Below are 20,348 nucleotides of genomic sequence, written 5' to 3' on the forward strand. Positions count from 1 at the left end.
TTAATTGATGACAAGTATGTGAAAATCTATACAAGTCACTAGTAGGAATTAGATTGGGTATAAGAAGCGTGAGTGCCAAGGTTATCTCTAGAGATACACATTATAAAGACAGTGAGATATCTGGGCCTTATGCCTCGCTCTCTTTTGTGCCCTATATTAAATTAGATGCACTGATTATACAAAGTGAATACTAAATTAATTATTATTATTTGATTAATGTAGCCTTTAAATTATAAAAATGCTTTAGCTTTCATAATGCTATAGATGCCTCTCTTGGATGTGCACAGATGGGAAAAGAATTACCACCGTAAATTATTACTTGCTTTGAATAAGTCAGCAGCACTTGGTTAGACTCGAATTTTAGTAAAGAAAATCAAACAAAAAAACTCAACACCACAAAAATCTATTTTTGCTAGAATCCTTAGCAATTTCTGCTTATACTTTCTTTTTTAAAATTGCCTTATTCAACTCAGAATTAAAATTCTGTGAATCTCCTCATTGAAGTATGATGATAAGTTCTTTTTTAAAGAAAAATTTGTAGAAATGTACCAGCTATCACAGTGAATTCAAATAACCAGTGAATACGTAGAGGTGAGACACATAGCTTACTAGGAAATTTAGAAAATACGGTATTTTTCATACTAATAATTTCCTTTTTCCTTTCTTTCCTTGCTGCCTCTTCTATTGGATATGTGTATTGGATATATATATTTATATATAATTCTCTACCTTCCACATGATATTTTAATGTGGGGCATCTTTTACTCTTAAAATCTTGAAAGTGAGCACACATGTGCGTTCAAGCCTAAGGTCTCAGATTTATTCTGCTTCTTCTGACAAAATGCATAATAATGATTGCTACTCAGACCATTCCTTTGCTCCTGAACATTGCTTGGCCTTAGGAAAAAAGGGTTCTCAGAATTTATTGATATATCCTTCTGAAGATGATGTTGAGAAATCAATTATTTTTAATCAAGATGGCACTATGACAGTTGAGATGAAAGTTCGATTCAAGATAAAAGAAGAGGAAACCATAAAATGGACAACCAGTATCAGTAGAGCTGGTCTTTCTAATAGTCATGAAAAGAGTGAGATAAGCAGTTTTCCAGAAAGAACGGATGGTCTGTCATCTGGTTTAAAGATTGCAGCACGTTCATTGCCTGCAGATGTCTCACCTCTGGAGAAAGGCAGTGATCAAGAGGACAGTTTGGCAGAGGAGATAAACACTCAAATGACAGGTCAAGAGGCTGAAACTTACAGTTCTTCTGGTCAGGAGAATTCTGCTATGGACACAAATACCATCCGGGGAACTGAGGATCAAGCAGAGCATCATTTTTATAGGCCCCCTACACCTGGACCAAGGAGAGTGCGACAAAAGAAATCTGTGATAGGGAGTGTGACCTTAGTATCTGAAACTGCAGTTCAAGAGAAAATGATTGGACAGTTTTCCTATAGTGAAGAAAGGAAAGATGGGGAAAACAAATCTGAGTATCACATGTTTACACATTCTTGCAGTAAAATGTCATCAGTATCTAACAAACCAGTACTTGTTCAGATGGATAACAATGAGCAGATGGAGTCATCTTTAGAAAGAAAAAAAGAAAGCAGACAGCTCAAGTCAAGTTCAGTAAGTGCTGGTGTTATAGAAATTACAAGCCAGAAGAGGTTAGAGATGTCCCATGATGATGGCTTTCCACACACTATACCAGAAAACGTAATTGTGGAGGAAGATACAGTTGATAGTGTAACACCAGACCACAAAACTAGTACGGAGAACTTAAGAACTTGTAACATCAATGATAGGTTCTGCCCTGTTTTAACAGATGGAGCTCATTCTTTAAGCAACAACTCAGGAACTGACAAAACTATTTCTGAGACCCCAGTTTCGATAGGATCCTCTACTGTCACCAGAAGAATTGACAGACTAATTAATGAATTTGCTCAGTGCGGTTTAACAAAACCCCCAGAAAATGAAAAGCAGATTTCATCATCTGTTGCCAGCACAACAAAGATGAAATCTCACCAGCAAATGAAAAGTTATAGGCATCAGGATGGAGAGATTGCAACCAAAGGAATTCCTTGTAATAGTAAGAGAATAAACACAGGAGGTGGAATTGAACAGGAAATTCTATTGCAGGATCCACACATCCCGGTTGAAGGAGGGTTACTTCATGAGGAAGAACTCCATGCAAGTGATATCGTAATTGAAACAAATTATTTTTGTTCCAAAAGTAATCTCGATCCTGTTAATTCCAAGAATTTCCAAAGAAATAAATTAAATACTGTTCAGAATCCTAAGGTTCAAGGACTTTTGCCCAAAAGAAAATCCAGACCACTAAACAAAATAAACCTAGGGGGCCCTGCAAAAAAAGAAACTGGTCAAGGAGATAAAGCATTTCCCCATAATGAGTTCAGATATGGAAAAAGTACTTCTGAAAATCAAAATTTATTTCACGTAATTAACTTTCTTGAGCAAAACCCCAGTGCTTTTTGTGGGCCACGGGCTCAGGCAGAAATAGCATCTTGGTATTTGAGAGGAATGGAAAAAAGGAGTTTAGTTCCAAAAGTTAATAATTCACACATAACTCTAAAAAGCCAGAAAAAACAAAAAAGGGATAAGTTGAAATCAGGAACTATTGTAAGTAAACAACATGCTACGACAAGGGTAAATTCCTTAGCTTCTTTGAAAAAAACTGTTTTTCCTGAGGATATTACCCATCGTTCAGTTCAAAATTATATACAGAGATGGTTGCAGAACATAAATCCACATTTAGCTTTGCAACCTAAAAAATCAGCACCAATATGCAAAAAGGAAAGGAATGCAGTAAATTGTAACAATGATTTTCCGGGAAATAACTATCACATAAGTTCTGAAAAAGGGAAGAATTTTGTCATGGAAAATAATAAGCACATAACTAAAAATGCCAGTTTGACAGGAGATAACCTAGGTATGGAGGTAGGTAAATCTTTTGGCAAAGGTAACAGTGAAGAACTTATTGAAGATCTCCATGAGAGCCAAGTTGAATCCCTGAATGATGCTTTCTTGCTTTCTCTGAATGAATGTTGTACTTTGTCACAGTCAGCTATTGATAATCATAATACTAAAAGTCAGGGATCTGTTGAAAAGTCAGGACCTTGTTTACCAAGCCTTGTTTACCAAGAAATAAACCTACCTGCAAAAGGGCAAAGTGTAGAGGCTGCCATCCAAGTAGATACAATGGAAGAGGCCCCTCCAAAAGACCTCTTACCAGTACTGTTGCTTCACCAACTGCAAGCTTTAGTTCCCAGTATTCACAAGACTCAGAGTGGTGGTGTTCAAGTGCCAGGCTCACTTGTAGATGTTCCTTTCCATTCCCCAATACGTAATTCATCCACTAATATCCTTCTAGCTTGGCTCCTGGTGCTAAACCTAAAGGGAAGTGTGAATAGCTACTGTCAAGGTGATGCTCACAAGACTACCAACAGAACTTCAGAAATACTTGCATTGCTGGAGATTCTAAAGCACATTGCCATCACAGAGGAAGCTGATGACTTGAAGGCTGCTATTGCCAATTTAGTGGAGTCGACTACAGATCCCTTTGGACTCACTGAGAAAGGACAAGACATGGTTCCATTAGGTCTTTCTGCAAATTGTTCCACACCCAACAGTCAGAGAATTTCTAAGTGCATTGAAAATGAAAAAACACAGAAACTCTCTTTAAATGCCAGTGAGGACTGTGCTCCTGAAGTTCATGCCTCAGAGGTGACTTGCTCTTCATGTGAGGTGTGTACTGTGAGTAAGATTTATCTTCCAAAAGAGACTTGTAACCTCAGTAACATTTTCTCCCATAGCGATGTCTGTACCATGGGTCAGAGCTCTATGAGTCAGGCTTGTTTCCCCGGAGAGGTCTGTTTACGTGCTGATGCTGTATCTTCTCCTAAGGCTTGTGCTCATGAGGAAAACCGTACTTATGAGACAGCTTGCCCAAGTGATGGGGCCTGCCTTCCCATTAAAGTCTGCAATACCAATGACTTTTTAAGTTCCAAAGATATCACATATACTGATAATTTGGAATTGACTGAAGAGTTAGAAAGAGTTGATGATGTTCAGGAAGACCTAAATATTTTGACAGACCCTGGGTATAAACATGGCTTTAATGTGTTGATGCCACACCAGAATAGCAGTTTAAACCACTGTGGCTTTTCCCTAAATGCAATGGAACCAGAATTTGATAAGCAACATAGAGCTCTAGTTGAATCTAGAAATTGTTCATTAAAGAAATTTCAGGATAAAAATGCATATGCATCCTTTGATAAGGAAGAATCCAAGACTTCTGAAGAACCAGGCTCAATAACCAACAGCATGACATCAAGTGAAAGACATATTTCAGAACTGGAATCTTTTGAAGAATTAGAAAAGCAGGACATTGATATTTTTAATACAAAGGTAAATGCAGGACAGCAAACCACTGAAGAACTGATCCAAAAAGAGTTAGAGGCTAGTAAAAATGTGGAATTGATAGAAGTCTCTAGCAGGGACATTACAGAAGAAAGAAGGAATGGTGTAATTTGTGAGGCAATCAGTAGGGAGCGGACACCACCACCATCTTTAGTGTTTTGCTACACTCCTGAAGAGCTCAATGAAGGAGAAACGAAAATGAGAGTAAAAATGATGGTGAAAAGCATGGAAACTGGAAGTTGTTCAGAGTCTCCTCTTAATTTTAAAAGCTGCTTGAAGAGAACAGCGACTTCTGAATGGTTGGACTACACACAAGATAGCGAGAATGATCAGCCAAATAAACTGTCCAGTGATGGCCCCAATGACAGTGGCGAGGAGACTGCTCAAGAGAAAGAGTACAATAAAGGATTTGTTAAAAGAACAATAGAAAAACTTTATGGTAAGGTGGAGATTGTTAAACCATCTTTTTTCCCTGGGCCTCCAAACAGATCTCAGGTTTGTCCTTGCAATTCTATGGAATTTCCCTGTGCTAGAAAAGTAGATCTTTATGATTCTGAAGGTCAGTCATTTGGCTCTTCTGAACAGGTACCCAGAGTTTCTAAGTTGCAGAAATTTCAGGAGGAAAGACAAGATAACTATGACTTTAATGACATGAAGGCCAATTATCATATGGGAGACATTGTAGAACATAGTACAGAACGAAATGATCATAACAGAGTCATCAGGGACACAGTGGAAGGAGTACTGATTGACAAGGGCACGTGGCTCCTGAAAGAAAATCACCTGCTAAGAGTATCATCTCCTGAAAATTCTGGCACATGTGGCAATGCAGACACCACATCAGTAGATACTCTACTTGATAATAATAGTAATGAGGTACCATATTCACATTTTGGAAATTTGGCCCCAGGCTCAAACATGGCTGAACTGTCTTTTTCAGAATTGGAGGAACTGACTCAACCCCTGGAACTGAAATGCAGTTATTTTAACATGCCCCATTGTAGTGACTCTGAGCCTTTTCATGAGGATTTGCTAGATGTTCAAAACAAAACTTGTTCCAAGGGGAGAATACCAAATCACCATGCAGAGGAGAAGGGTAACCTTAGGTCAGAAAGAGTATGCACATCTGTCACTCATGTCTTTACTGCTGCCAACAAAGTCCATCCTGTCTCTGATGACACTGTTAAAAACCAGCCTTTGCCTGGAAATAATAATAATCGTGGTGCACTTCAGGAAGGCGACTCCCTGGATAAACTCTATGCTATTTGTGGTCAACATTGCCCAATACTAACAGTTATTTTCCAACCTATAAACGAGGAAGACCGAGGAGTGGCATATTGCAAAGATTCTGATATTGAAAATTCCTTGGACAACTATTTATGGATGAAACTACACCACTATTTACTAGAGTCAAACAAAACCATGTTCAGAGATGAGAATACAGCAAATAGTGGAAAGGCATTTATTGATAATGCTATTGGTGATATATTTGATCCATTTTATTTCAATAGCACATTTGACTTGATAGATAAAAGAAAATTAAAAAGAATTAACTTCTTGGACTTAGAGGAAGAAACTATTTTAAATACATTTCAATTCTATTTAAAGAAAAGGTTTTGTGTGAATTTCCTGCACACATCATTGTTCGTTATGGGTAATGTGAACTCAAACGCACAAGACCCCAGCCGTCAGACAAAGGAAATCTTTGAAGTAGATGAAAATAACAACTTATTAAACAACAGAGTCCAGAGCTCAAGGAAGAATCTGAACCAAGTAATAAGGGACAATATCAACTATTATTTCTTCTTTCAAATGCTTGGGCAAGCCTGCCTAGTTTGCCAAGTTGAGACATCCTTAAATATTAGCAACAGAAATATATTAAAAATATTTTATGTTTTTGAGGGTGAGAACCTTTTTATTTGGGAAGAGGAAAACCGGTTCATTTTAACTGATTTTGAAAGTGGTGAGGAACAGGAAGATTTATAATTTCAGTATCACCATAGCTTTTCTTCATCGTGAGTGTTTTTCCTTGTAATAAGGTGAAGTACCTGGAATGGGTATGGACTGGAGAACCTCTAAGAATTTCCTACTTCTTCAAAATGAGTTTACCGTAAAAGTTTGACCTTTGATAATCTGATTTGACTTTTATCATTCCTCTGTTCTTCATTTTTCCAACAATTACAGACTCAGTTTCTATTCTGTTATTTTGGAAGTTTCTCTGTGTGTGTGTTGTTGTTTTTCTGATAATGTATAATTTCCTGTATCTGTGATTTTTCTCCTAGGACATTATTAATGCCCTAAGTACAGGAATACCTTTTTTTTTAATGTTATCAGCTCAGTGCAAAAATGTATTAGTGAATAAATAGGTTAGACATAGCCTCAAAGCACTTGATTTATTAACTTTACTGATTTGATAAAGGTATGATTGTAAGACCTCCACAACAATCTCTTAAGTTTCTTGTGCCAAATGTGTTGAATTTAATTTTCCTCAGAACATCTGTTAAATGAACTTGCAAGCATTTCCATGGGACAGGATTCACAATTAGAAAAAGTTGCTCTGCTACTAAACTGCCTTTCCAGTACTTTGCCTATAAATTATAATTTTTAAAATATTAATAAAATGTCAAGAAATCCAAATAGGTCATAAAAATGGAAAAATTTAAGTATACTCTGTGAAGAAAAATTGAAAGAGCTAGAATGATTTAACTTGAAAAAGAAAAAAGGTGACTTTAAAGGTGACTTTAAATTTTTCAGAATTGAAAAAGTGCTTCTGTGAAGAGGAACTTGACAGATTTCTTTCTATGTTAACCTGCATTAATAAAAAATAATTATATGTAAATAAAAACATGTTGCTCAGAGTATAAATTCAATTATGCTATGAACCATAAATTGTCTGTTTTGAATACTGTGGTATTTTACCTGGGACTTAACCAGGGAACCTTTTAAAATTCCTTCCTTTCCCTGACTATGTGATAGCATAGAAATGAGTCTTATAAAATGTTTAAACCTATGTCTCTTGTCTGGAACTGACTCAAAGTAGAACAATTAATGTTTTGTGGAGCCACACATGGAGTGCTAAAATAAAAAATTTGGCATTAAGAAACTAAAAGGTAATTAATTTGTAATACTTTCAACAATAAAGATAAATTTAAAAAATAAAAACAATAAAGATAAATTTAAAAAATAAAAAAATATAATTAAAAAATTAATTTTATAAAGAATACCTTCAGTTTCAGCTCAGTGGGAGTCATCAATCCATAAAAAGTTATGAGTTGCTATTTATTTCTCCAGATGAAGACTGCCTCTACATAAAGTATGGTTTTTCTACATTAAGGGATACATACCTAATTGAAATGTGAAAGTTGTAATGTTATGTAAGCTTCTGTAATGAGCAGTGAGTACTTTTGGTGAAATAAAAGGGCCAACATTGTGGGGAAATAATAGAAAAGGGAGAAGAGTTATCATTAATTTTGTGCCTACTGTTTGCCAGGAGCTATGGTAGTCTTACAGGTTTATTGTATATGGTCCTTCCTTATAAAGACACTGTTGGCTTTGATACTACCTTTTTGCAGATGAGACAGCCTAGAAGCAGGGAGCCAGATTACTTTTGTCAGGGGGCAGAGTAAGTATCATGTCGGGATGAGAACCCAGTCATTCATTCTTGAAAATCAATGCTATTTTTGCTACGTCTTTATTCTTTATATGAGAAAGAAGGGATAAAATGTTTAAAAAATTAGGTAGCACTTTTCCCAGAGCAGAAAGACAAGGAAATTATTTTTGTTTTTAATTTGGGAAGAGTGTGATGTGTGTGTGTGTGTGTGTGTGTGTGTGTATCAAGACTGGGGAAATCGCTCATAACAACCAGAAGTTTTTAGGAAATTTGGCATGGTAGCATATGGTTTTCAGTAGTACTATGTTGAACAATGGCCTAGGTTGCTCAGATGATACTGGGAAAAAGAAATTGGGAGTGATAACCATGTAATGTACATTTTATTTAAAATGTACAATGTTCATATGTATTGAATTCTAACCACATCTTATGGTTATATCTCAGATCTAACATATTTCTTGAAACATGGTAAACACTTAGTAAATGTGTGTTGAATGAACAAGAACTGCTTTTTCTTTACGTCTTATTAACTTTGGATACGTACATGTAGAAGAATATGCAAAGATGCTGAAGGATCCATCTAAGTTTCTTGTATTTTATGAAGCAATATTTCAGGCACCTTTAAACATGTCGTTGGAAGTTATTTTTTTCTTTTAAAACTTTCAAAAGCTGTTTTTTATTTTCACAATGATTGTATTTAAAAAATCTTGTAACACTGTGAAACTGAGAAGACTAAATGGAACATCAGAGGAAATTTAAGAATATTACACAGACCTGGCTTTTGCTTTAGAGATGAAGTGCCTCAGGGCTGAGGAAGGAATTCTAGTCTATTTATTGTGTTCAGGGAAATACGCTCAGTTTCAGGATCTTGGATCCTAATGTGGAGTGATGCAGTTATAGCTCATGCCCACCAGGTGTCAGCTGTGCCATGTGCTGCCAGAAGCGCGGGCTCCCTCAGAAGGAGGCTCCCAGGACTAAAGGGAGTGCCTCAGGCACTGGGACAGTCTTGGGGCTGCTTGCCTCTGCTTCAAAGAAAGCTGAGGACCCAGTTCTGCAGGCATCCCCGAGTCTCAACCCCAGAAGGTGTTAAGAATTAATGGAAATATGCTGTCAGTAGTAAGGAGCTAGAGTTCAAAAGTAGTGGGAACAGCCATTCTAACAACTGTGAGGTGACACCTCGTTGTGGTTGTGATTGGCATTTCCCTGACAATTAGTGATATTGAACACCTTTTCATGTACTGGTTGGCCATTTGTATGTCTTTGGAAAAAATGTCTAAGTGCTCTGACCATTTTCAAATTGGATTGTTTGTTTGTTTTTGCTATTGAGTTGTATGATTTCTTTATGTATTTTGGAAATAAATCCATTATCAGGTATATGGTTTGCCAATATTTTTCCCATTCTGTAGGTTGCCTTTTCATTTTGTTGATTGTTTTCTTTGCCCTGTGCATAAGCTTTTTAGTTTGATGTTGTCCCACTTGTTGATTTTTGCTTCTTTGTTTGAGCTTTTGCTTCCATATATAAAAACATTATTGAGAAGACTATGTCAAGGACATGTTTTCTTTGAGGAATTTTTTGGTTTCAGATCTTATATTTAAGTCCTTAATTCATTTCAAGTTAATATTTGTGAATGGTGTAAGATAATGGTCCAATTTTATTTATTTATTTATTATTCAATTTTATTTATCTTTATTACAGATGTCCTCTTTTTTGCCCCATTGACCCCCTCCATTCCCACTCCCACCCCCTCCCCAGGCCTTCATCGCACTATTGTCTGTGACCATGGGTTATGCATATATGCATGTAAGTTCTTTGGTCAATCTCTTCCCGCCCCCGCCCCCCTTTCCCTCTGAAATACTCGTCTGTTGCGTGCTTCAATGGCTCTGGGTCTATTGTATTCCTCAGTTTATTTTGTTCATTAGATTCTACATATAAGTGAGATCACATGGTACTTGTCTTTCTCTGACTGGCTTATTTCACTTAGCATAATACTCTCCTGTTCCCTCCATGCTGCCTCAAAGGGTAAGAGATCCTTCTTTTTTACAGCTGTATAGTGTCCCATGGTGTAAATGTACCATCCCTTTACTTTCATCCTGTATGAGTCTTTTGTTCTGAGGTGAGTCTCAGACTAAATAGACCAAGATGAAAGATAGAAATAAGAGAACATGAAAGAAAAAATAGAAGAAAGAGAAAGAAAAACCAAACCAAACAAAAACAAAGAAACAAAAAAATTACCTTTGGATTTTATATTTGTGGAGCTCCCTGGATTTTGCTCTGATGTTGTTGGACCTGGCTCTTTGGTGTGTCTGTCCTGCGCCTTGGGAAGTTCTCAGTTGCAGGCCAGTGTGAGTTGCTGTTCCTGCCTGGCCCCGGGCAACTTGACTGAAGCCCTGCAGGGTGGATTCCCTAGTAGTCTGGTGGGCAAGGCCTCCCTAGCCCAAGGCTGGGTCGGCCTCGGGACTCGAACCTTGAATAATGTCCTTATTTTGAGCTGCTCTGCCTTCCCTCATGGAACTGGGCTTGGGGGGGGCGGGGTATCCTGGTCTGGGTCAGGATGGTCTAAACAGATTCGGTTGGGGGCGGTGCCTGTAGCTTGTAGGAGGGGCAAGTGGGCACTTTTTCTCCTTCCAACGCCTCAGCTCTCTGCCTGGGTCAGTGGCACCCCTTTGTTGTCACCCTAAGCGGGAGGGGATGTTTGAAAAACAACAACAGGCCGCCTCACTCTCTAAACTTTCTGCTCCACCAGCTCTCACTTGACGGGGCTTCTGCCCAGGCTCCCTTCAGGCCAGATATCCCAGTCCCCTGCGCGCCTGCCTCAGCAGCAGGGGTACAGATTTCCAGCCCAGAACCCTTCCACAGGTGGGGGAAGGGGCTCCTCCTCTTGGCTCGAGGTGGGGAGGATCCCTCTTTCCCAGGGCACTCCATCTGGCCCCCATCCTGCTTTCCACCAGAAGTCCTTTCAGAGAAGAATTGGATCCTCAGATTCACTGCTGGGTGAACCGCTCAGACCCCTCTGCCGGTCCGGAGTTCCGCTGGGTGGCCTGCCCTGCAGACACCTGATGGGGGTGAACTTCCCAGGCTGGTGTTATAACCAAGCAATTGCTTTTTGCCTGGGATAGTGAGGTCTGAGTCTCCCAGGCGGACTGAATCACCACTGATTCCCACTGCGCAGTGCTAGGTGGCTCCCCTTCCCTTCTCTGTTGCTCTGGTTTGGGGATCCCTGTGTGGAGCTGAGAACCCATGCTCCCGGGGGGCAGGGGCTGTGCTTCTGCACCTTCCCTCTGACTTCCCAGACGAGCTGCACAAGTTGGCTCACCAACTCCTCGTCTTCTCCTATCCCCTCTGGGTGTTCCCTGCTCACAGTATTTCAGATCAGCTATTTTTCAAGTGGAGTGTTCTGCAGTTTAACCACAAGTCTGTTCTGGTGCTGGCTGCGAGCCGACAAAACTTCCCTAGACTGCAGCCATAATGCTTCCTCTCTCCTCTAGCACTGTTTTTATTTGTTGCTTGATACAAAATTTACTTATCGTTTTCTGAACTCAGTTACTTCATCTATTAATTAGAGATACTTAAAACAATAAATGAATAAATTGTACCAGATGACTCCTTGAATGTCTTCTAACGTATCTGATTCCAATTTTTATGTTTATGTAAATTATTGTATATTTTATTTTAATTTGGAAAATACCTAAACAAATGATCTTGAAAGGTATAATTCTGAATGCACAAATTACATGTCAGGGCTAAGAATATGGTGATATTTTGTCAAAATGCTGGGAACTTAGGTTATATTAGTGACTTTCTTGGAATCCAGGATGACCAACTAACAATGACAGGATAATGATATCTTCTAACCTTATTATTAAAGATCTTTTAGGAAATATTCTCACAGTTATATTGTAGGACATAGTAATTTTATTGAGTATTTAAAAAATACTGTCTAAATCTGTGTTACAGACTTTCCAAGAGGAGATGGAGAAGAGTAAATTATGCCTGTCCTGAACTCTCCTAGGTTTATGATGACCTGCTGTTCTGTGTCTTCCATTTTTATAAGTTGCTGTAATGCTGTGTGTTATCTGTGCTTCTGTAGGTGGTAACTGGAAAGTTTCCATAATTACCAGTGACTTGCCAAATGCAGGAACCAGCTCACAGATTTATATTATACTATATGGACAACATAGAAGTTCAGCCCCCATATATCTTTATGGAACAGATGGAGCTCGATTTCAGGATGGCCATGAAGACATATTTACTGTAAGTAATAAAATCAAGTAGAACTTGAAAATATAACTGATAGAGTTAGGACTTGGGAATGAATGCAGTCTATTGAATTTGGCACTTTCTATTACGACCTGTTATAATGATCAACCCAAGGTGATCAGTCAAAAATAATTCACAGCAGTTTTGCTCAATCATGCTTAAGCAGATTAAACACAAATAACACTGCAGTACAAATAGAAAAATACTAGATAGCCAACATTTATTGTTTTTTATACCTGCGACTGTCAAGAGCAAGGGTTTATGCCTTTCTGGCTGAGGCTTTAACAGACAAGACTCAAAGTCAAGATCAAAAAGGGAAAAATAAAATTGTCAAATAAAGGAGATCAAAAAAGCTGTCATTAAGTTACTAGTTCACAGCTAGACACATTGAGATCAAGAGCGAGGGAGAAACAGGTCGCAAAGAGAGACAGGTAGCAACAGGTAGCAGGGGAGACCAGTATCGTGGTTAAACTAGTCAGAGATTAGGAGGAAAGGCAAGACTTGAAATAAGTCAAGCACCTTGCGCTCTCTGTATACTTAACAATGTCTGTTGAATGAATGGATGCACGGAGGGACTGTTTTGAACTGGGTAGAGATAGAGAATAAAATCACAATTAGAAAAGAGTGTCCTTCAGTATCGTAAGTCCTTAAAGATACCTACTTCCATGTGATCCTTGGTGTTTGGTTTACTACAACCTCTGTGCTCAGCCCATATACGCCACAGGAGAGGCTGGCACATTTGGAACCAAACCAATAGTTTATTTTGGACTATCTTTTCCATACTTTCTATATGAGTCAGTATATAAAGAAACTCTATGTTGATGGTCACTACAAGTAAAAAAAATGAAGACTTTGTCATTATTTTGCATGTGTAAGAAATAGTTTTAGAACTGACTGTACCAAAAGAGTCTTTGAGCTGTTTTTGTTGTTGTTTTGCTATTTTATTGTTTCAAATTTACTTTTAAATTATTAGTTCACATGTTCTATACATGTCTGTTAGACTTAGTTGATGTTGTTCAAGTCCTCTCTTTCTTTATTGATTTTCTGTCTACTTCTATCCATTATTCAAAGTGGGATATTGAAGTCTAACAATTATTGTAGACTATTTCTCCATTCCGTTCTGTCAATTTTTGCTTCATGTATTTTGAGGCGCTGTCATTGGTGCATACATGTTTATAATTCTTACATCTTCTTGATGGACATCAATATATAATATCCTAAGATTAGCTGTTTTTAAATGGATTTTGTGAAGTTTCATTGAAAGATGTCCTATTGGTTACTTTGTAGATCACAGTTGGAGACATTGGCACACTCTTTAAGATTCGTATTGGTCATACAAACTCTGGAATCTCCCCTTCTTGGCACTGTAAACAGGTAAAGACATATCAACACTCCTATCCTTTTCAAATACTGTGCAGATTCTGTTCAGGAATTAAACCTCAAGGGAACATTTCATGCCTATTATGAGTTGATGGAGCCAAACCTGGACCTTTTTAGTCAGTGTAATCCTTAGGGCAGTAGTATCACATGCCCTTATTAATAATTTAATCCCTAATTAATTAAAGGAAGCACCTCAGCCAAACAATCCCTTTACCTCTTTGCAAAGAGAAGAAAATACTTGGGACTCTGGATTGACTCACATTGCTTCTTGACATAATTGTATTAGTAATAAAAAGGTGACTAGGTGGCCGTTATCTGCTTTAGTAGAGTTGTGAAAATAGAGCATTAGCATTTGTGAAATAATAATCTTCTAGACTTTGACTTCTAGCTCTCAGATTTAGTCTGCTCATGCTAACCAAGATAATGCCCCCTGAATACTTCTAGGAGCAAAAAAAAAAAAGCTTAAATTTTCTACATTGTTTAGGATTTAAAACTTTACTTATTAGCATGATTGCCAATAAATGCAGATCTTTAGAACTGGAAATCATATAGCTTGTCATTCATTTTTATACATGGCGTATTTCCATCTTTTGTCATTTAAAAGACAAATGATCTTTAACTAAATAAGTTCTTAAAATGCAAAGAACATCTCGTCAAACTCCTGGTGTTCTTGTCAAACTTGTTCAGTACTTTTATAGTGCCAGAAAATAAACGAAAGCTTTATGTAAGATGAACATATTTTTTATCACATTAGCAGAAATATATATTTGTTAATAATGCCATCATCTTTGCATTAAGTCATGAAAGATCCTGAGAGAGAATGAAAAAATAAAACTCACCTTATGAAAATACAGAAGGTAGAAGTTTGATTTCAAAATTCAAAATTACTGCCTGGTTTCAATATAAAATAATTCTTTCTTTATACTATATAGAACTTTTAAAGTATGATGCTCAAATTAATAAGTGATCATATACAATAATATCTTTTGATTTTTCTCTCCTAATTAACTTATGAAAATTATCATTAATCCTCCTGCCATCTCATTTGATTGATAACAAATAAGCAATATTATATTCATTATGAAGCTGGAATGCTATACAGTGGTTAAGTTATCTGAAAAGTTTATATAATATTGCAGAGGAAAGAAAAAATCAGGCTGAAAATTCATATTGTCTTTCTTTCTATGGCAAGTTCTTTGTCAGTGCAAGGTAACTTGTTTGCCTGAGGTTTATCTCATCTGTCTTTGAGTACCAATGAAGAAGAGAGATATTCTTTATTTCTAAGTTATTATTATTTTTTTAAAAAATTGATTTCAGAGAAAGGACAGGGAGGGAGAGCTGGAAACATCAATGATGAGAGAGCGTCATTGATCGGCTGCCTCCTGCACGGTTGAGCCCGCATCCTGGGCATGTGCCCTGACCTGCTAGTTCATAGGTCGATGCTCAACCACTGAGCCATGCTGGCCGAGCAGAGAGATATTCTTGATTCAAAGTTTTATTCTAAGTGTATAAAGCCTGTATATAATTTATTCATTATTCCAAATTAAGATGCTAGATAATTGGCTGGAAATTTTCTGTTCAATTCTTATAATACAGTTTAGAAGTTTGAAATTTAAAATTTTAAGTAAGACAACTTAAAGTATGTATCTCTAACTTGAAGGGATTTGAATTAAAAGACAGTCCATTATAGCAATAATGATACAATATTTTCACAGCACATAAAATATTCACATTGCTCTTATGACCTTAATCTCGATTCTTTCAAGTTTCGTTAAGGAGGACTACAAAATAAAAAGTTTCAGTCGGTGATTTATTTTGTATTTCTCAAATGATCTTCCTTGAGCTTTAATTAAAATAATAAAATCAAATGCTGGTGGCAGTAGCAGCAGCTGTGTGAACCAATGGTAATTCTGTGTGGTTCTCTGGGAGCCTTTCTAAAAGCGTGATTACACCATAATCACACCTGATGTGAATTTATGAATGCAAATTTCTGGACCCTACCAAGGCCCACAGAATTAGTAAATTTAGGTATTGAATATCTAAATTTTAACAAGACAGTTTCTTAACACACATTAAATTGAAAATCTCTGATTTAAGGCATTTTAAAGATTAATTTAACAGATAACGACTAACTGAAAGTTTTAAAAATAATATTAGTACCCTACTATGAAATGCTAGATTTTAGAATTAGACAACATAATTCCTACTTTTTGATGATTTTGGTCATTCATATGATCCTCTCAGAATTTATTAACATCTTTGTTTAACTCCAGGATAAATGATTAGATATAGTATGGTATAATAACTCAATTAAATAGTTATTGCTTGAATTTCATTCATTGCTAAGAAATCAGAGAGGTAACTATCAGCTGGAATCTATAGTGCATGAAATCTAAGCTCGTGCTAATAGTCTGTAAAGTCACTTCAAAATAAAAAAAGTATTCTTACAATTTTTTTACAAGTTGTTGCTATTGTAGATACAATTGTGGAACATGAATTCTGGAAAAGAGTTTTATATACCTGTGAAACGATGGTTGGCACGTGATCAAGAGGATGGAGAAATCTGTCGAGAATTTCCTGTTTTAAACAAAGGACAACCCACTCTTCCAGGTAGGGAAAATTCAACTCCAGGTAGCACACATAAAACTTGTTTGCCTAAATGCTGAGGACAGGGAACTTGATAAATACATGCTAAGTAAGTGAATGAATGAATGATTAAGGAATTGCTCATGTCTTACCTCTGCTGTTGTTACAGCTGCATCTATATATTTTTTAGTTGTTTCATATACTGGCGTTCAGAAATATGTTCTTGTCAACAGTTAACCCTTCAGAAGGCCAGTTGAAATGCCACTTAAAACAAGAAAACAAGAAAATTAATTCTTAGAAGGTCATGAGAAAATTGAATGTCCAATGAATTTACTCCAGGACTAAGAAATGCAAGTCAGTGTATGCTTTTCCCACCAGGCTTTGCTTTATTTTTCAAAATTTATCTATTTGATCAGGAAATGAAAACAGAACTGCTCAGTGACTTTCTGAGCATTTGACCTAAAGCAAAAGTGTGTTCAAACCTTGTGTAAATGTAGCCGAGAAACAGCCTCTGCTCGGGGTTAGGCTATCATTGCTCACTGCCGCGAGGATTCAGGGTGATTGTCCATAGCAGCTATTTGCTGTAGGGTCTGCTGGCCTCTGTTTCAGAAGAGAACAGGAAAAGGGTAAATGAGAATTATTAAATGGGCAGTTGATAAAAAAAGATTTTTCTCCAATCTAGAATACTCTCTACTAAAAATGTGATAGCTTAGTTTTCTAAAGAAATAAATGATAATAAATACTATGTGAAGTTTAGCAAGAGCTACACAATGTCATACATCTCATATTTTGCTTAGGTACATAACTTGGATAACTTTTTTAGGGAACAGAGGTTGGTAAAACATTTACAGAGACTGAGATTCCTTTGTGGTTTTAAAATAAGGTGTAATAAGAGTTTTGAAGTTAAAATGTTTTTGCAGTGATCTGAATAGTTCCAGTTGCTGAAAAGTGAAGGCTCCTGTATGAGCACTGTCCTTGCCATTCCTCAGCACTCGCAGCCTTCTTCCCCATCAGCCCGTTCTCTTTCCCTAGGAGACATTTGCCAGGTTCCCTGATCCTACCCACTGTTAGTAATGAGGCAGAGGTTACTTTGTGCTTCTTTCTTTCATTTTAATTGTATAATTCTGCTCAAAAGAGGCACATTCTGCAAATACATACTGATTTCTCTTGCCTTCCCTGTAGTACTTGGTACTATGATTTATTAATAATAAATTTTATTTTCAGTTTCTCCTCATGGCTTGGAGAAGCCTCTCACGTGGTATCTCTCATGTGCTATCTGCACCCTCTCATGTGCTATTTATAAACCTGGTAAGCCTTTAGTTATCTAGGTCAGTGGTATATATAGCAAATGAAGGCTGGCAGCTATATTTTTGCCTAATGTCCTAACAAAGATTGGTGCTGTGTATGAAATGATGTCATAGACAAGCAACAGCCTTCACTAGAACTAGAGACATTAGTTCAGGTGATACAATAAGGAAAGGCTAGATTAGTGACTTTTTTTCTTTCTATATTGTATAGTTTTGAGACTATAAAGAGGTAGAGTAGTATTTGTCATTTAAGGCAAAAGGAAGTCTAAAAGTGTTTGCCTGGTTTACCAGTATACTATTATGTGTACCTGAAAAATATGTTTTGTAATTATGGAATTATTTTCCTGGAGACAATAAGGGTTGCTAAGAAAACCAGGGTAAGTGGGCTTCCTCAGGCTGTGCAAGGTATTTTTAATTTTTTAAAATTTTTAATGGTGGTAATGAACACATAATAAATTTACTGTCTTAAACATATTAAATGTACATTTTGGGAGTATTAAGTACATTCATATTGTACAACAGATCTCTAGAACTTTTCTCATCTTGCAAAGCTGAAATTCTTTCTCTTCTTGCATGAGTTTTGGCAGATTGTGTCTTTCAAGAAATTGGTTCACTTCATCTAGGTTATCAGATTTGTGTGCATAGAGAGTTGCACATAATATTTTTTCATTATCATTTTAATTTTCCATGGGATCCATAGTGATATTCTCTCTTTCATTTCTGATATTAGTAATTTGTATTCTCCCTCTTTTTTAGCCTGGCTAAAGGTTTATCTATTTTATCGATCTTTTCAAAGACTCAGCTTTTGGTTTCATTGATTTTCTCTATTGATTCCCTGTTTTCAATGTCATTGGTTTCTGCTCTAGGTCTTATTTCTTTTCTTCTTGCTTACTTTGATTTAGTTTGTTCTTTTCTAGTTTCCTAAGGTGGAAACTTAGATGATTGATTTTAGATTATTCTTTTCTAATGTATGTATTTAATGCTATAAAGCCCTCTATAAGCACCGTTTTTGCTGCATCCCACAAATTTTGATAGGTTGTGTTTTCATTTTTATTAGGTCAAATATTTTTAAATTTTCTTGAGATTTCTTCTTTGACCCATGTGCTATTTAGAAGTATGTTATTTAATTTTCATGTATTATGAGATTTTCCAGTTATTTTTCTGTTATTGATTTCTAGTTTAATTCCACTGTGTAGACATTGTATGATTCCTATTCTTTTAAATTTGTTAAGGTGGGTTTTATGGCCCAGACTTTGGTGGCCTCTCTTGGTGAATATCTCGTGTGAGCTTAGGAAGATGTGCATTCTGCTGTTGTTGAATAATCTATGATGTGAATTATTAACATCTGATTCATAGTATTATTGAGTTCACTTGTGCTCTTCCTGGTTTTCTGGCTGTGGGATCTGTCCATTTCTGACAGAGGGGTGTTGAAGTCTCTGACTATGATAATGGGTTCATCCATTTCTCCTTGCAGATCTATCAGTTTTTCCCTCAGGTAGTTGAATACCCTGTTGTTAGGCATGTACACATTGAGGACTGTCATGTCTTCTCAGGGAACTGACCCTTCAATTATTGTGTAATGCCCTTCTTTATTCCTCTAACTTTCCTTGCTTTGATATCTGCTCTGAATGAAATTGACATAGCTACCCCTGCTCTTTTGATTAGTGTTAGAATGGTATATATTTTTAAATTCATTTACTTTTAATCTATGTGTGTCTTTATATTTAAAGGGTGTTTCTTCTAGATGATGTGTAGTTGGCCTTATTTTTTGATTCCTTCTGACAGTCTCTTCTTTTAATTAGCTAATTTAGCCATTGACATAATTGGATTAATGTCTACCATATTTGCTGCTGTGTTCTATTTGTTGCCCTTTTCTTTTTTCCTGTTTTTGTCTTTCATTTTTTTTCTGCCTGTTGTTGTTCTGAGCACTTAATTGAAAAAAATCATTCCATTTTCTCTCCTTTCTTAGCATATCAATTATACTTTTTATTTTACATTATTTAGTGGTTGCCCTAGAGTTTACAAATATACCTTTACAACTAATCCAAGCCTACTTTCAAATTACACTCTTCACAGGTAGTGTGAGTACCTTATAATAACAAAACAATCTGATTTCCTTTCTGTTCCTTGTATTATTGCTGCAATCCATTTCTCTTATAAATAAACTTACATAACCATATGTTCTCTGTATATATATATAAACACACATAATCAAGTACACTGTTCTATTGTTATTTTCAGTGAACTGTTATCTGTTAGATCAATTAAGAATAAAAGTTTTTGTTTTATTTTCACTTAGTGCTTTTTTGATGCTCTTCCTTTATGTAGATCTGAATTTCTGACCTATATTATTTCCCTTCCTTTAAAGAACTTTTAACTCTTCCTTCAAGGCAGGTCTACTGGCAACAGACTCCCTCCATTTTTGTCTGTCTGAGAAAGTATTTCTCCTTCACTTTTGATGGATAATTCCAGGGTTCAGAATGCTGGGTTGGTGTAGTTTTTTTTTTCTTCTTACTGCTTTAACTGTTTCGCTGTAGTCTCTTCTTGCTTGCATGGTTTCTGAGAAATCAGATGTTTTTCTTTTTTTCTCTATAAGTAAGGTGGTTTTTCCCCTCCATAGTCCTTCAGGGTTTTTTTCATCTTTAAGTTTCTATAGTTTGAAAATGATATGCCTAATGTAGTCTCCCCCCCCCAACACACACACTTTTTGGGGGGATTTATCCTGCTTAATGTTCTCTGAGCTTCCTGGATCTGGTTTGGTGTTAGACA

The 20,348-nt window shown here is 36.5% G+C and overlaps 1 protein-coding gene across 2 annotated transcripts in view; it reads left to right on the forward strand.

Annotated features, from left to right (window-relative positions):
• The window catches only part of RP1 (RP1 axonemal microtubule associated), a gene marked incomplete at both ends in the record, with an annotated part of 119,564 nt that overhangs the window by 2,727 nt on the left and 96,489 nt on the right, over window positions 1-20,348 (forward strand). The window contains 3 exons of one of the 2 annotated variants that reach the window (XM_081116269.1): window positions 12,137-12,300; window positions 13,594-13,680; window positions 16,164-16,296. In XM_081116269.1, coding sequence (XP_080972395.1) covers window positions 12,137-12,300; window positions 13,594-13,680; window positions 16,164-16,296 — 384 coding nt within the window. Of the gene's footprint in view, window positions 1-782; window positions 6,425-12,136; window positions 12,301-13,593; window positions 13,681-16,163; window positions 16,297-20,348 lie in introns of those variants that run through there. The other variant, XM_081116268.1, reaches the window with a different exon arrangement.

This window comes from Miniopterus schreibersii, assembly GCF_964146895.1.
Source record: "Miniopterus schreibersii genome assembly, chromosome: 17".
In the NCBI taxonomy this organism is placed as follows: Eukaryota; Metazoa; Chordata; class Mammalia; order Chiroptera; family Miniopteridae; genus Miniopterus; species Miniopterus schreibersii.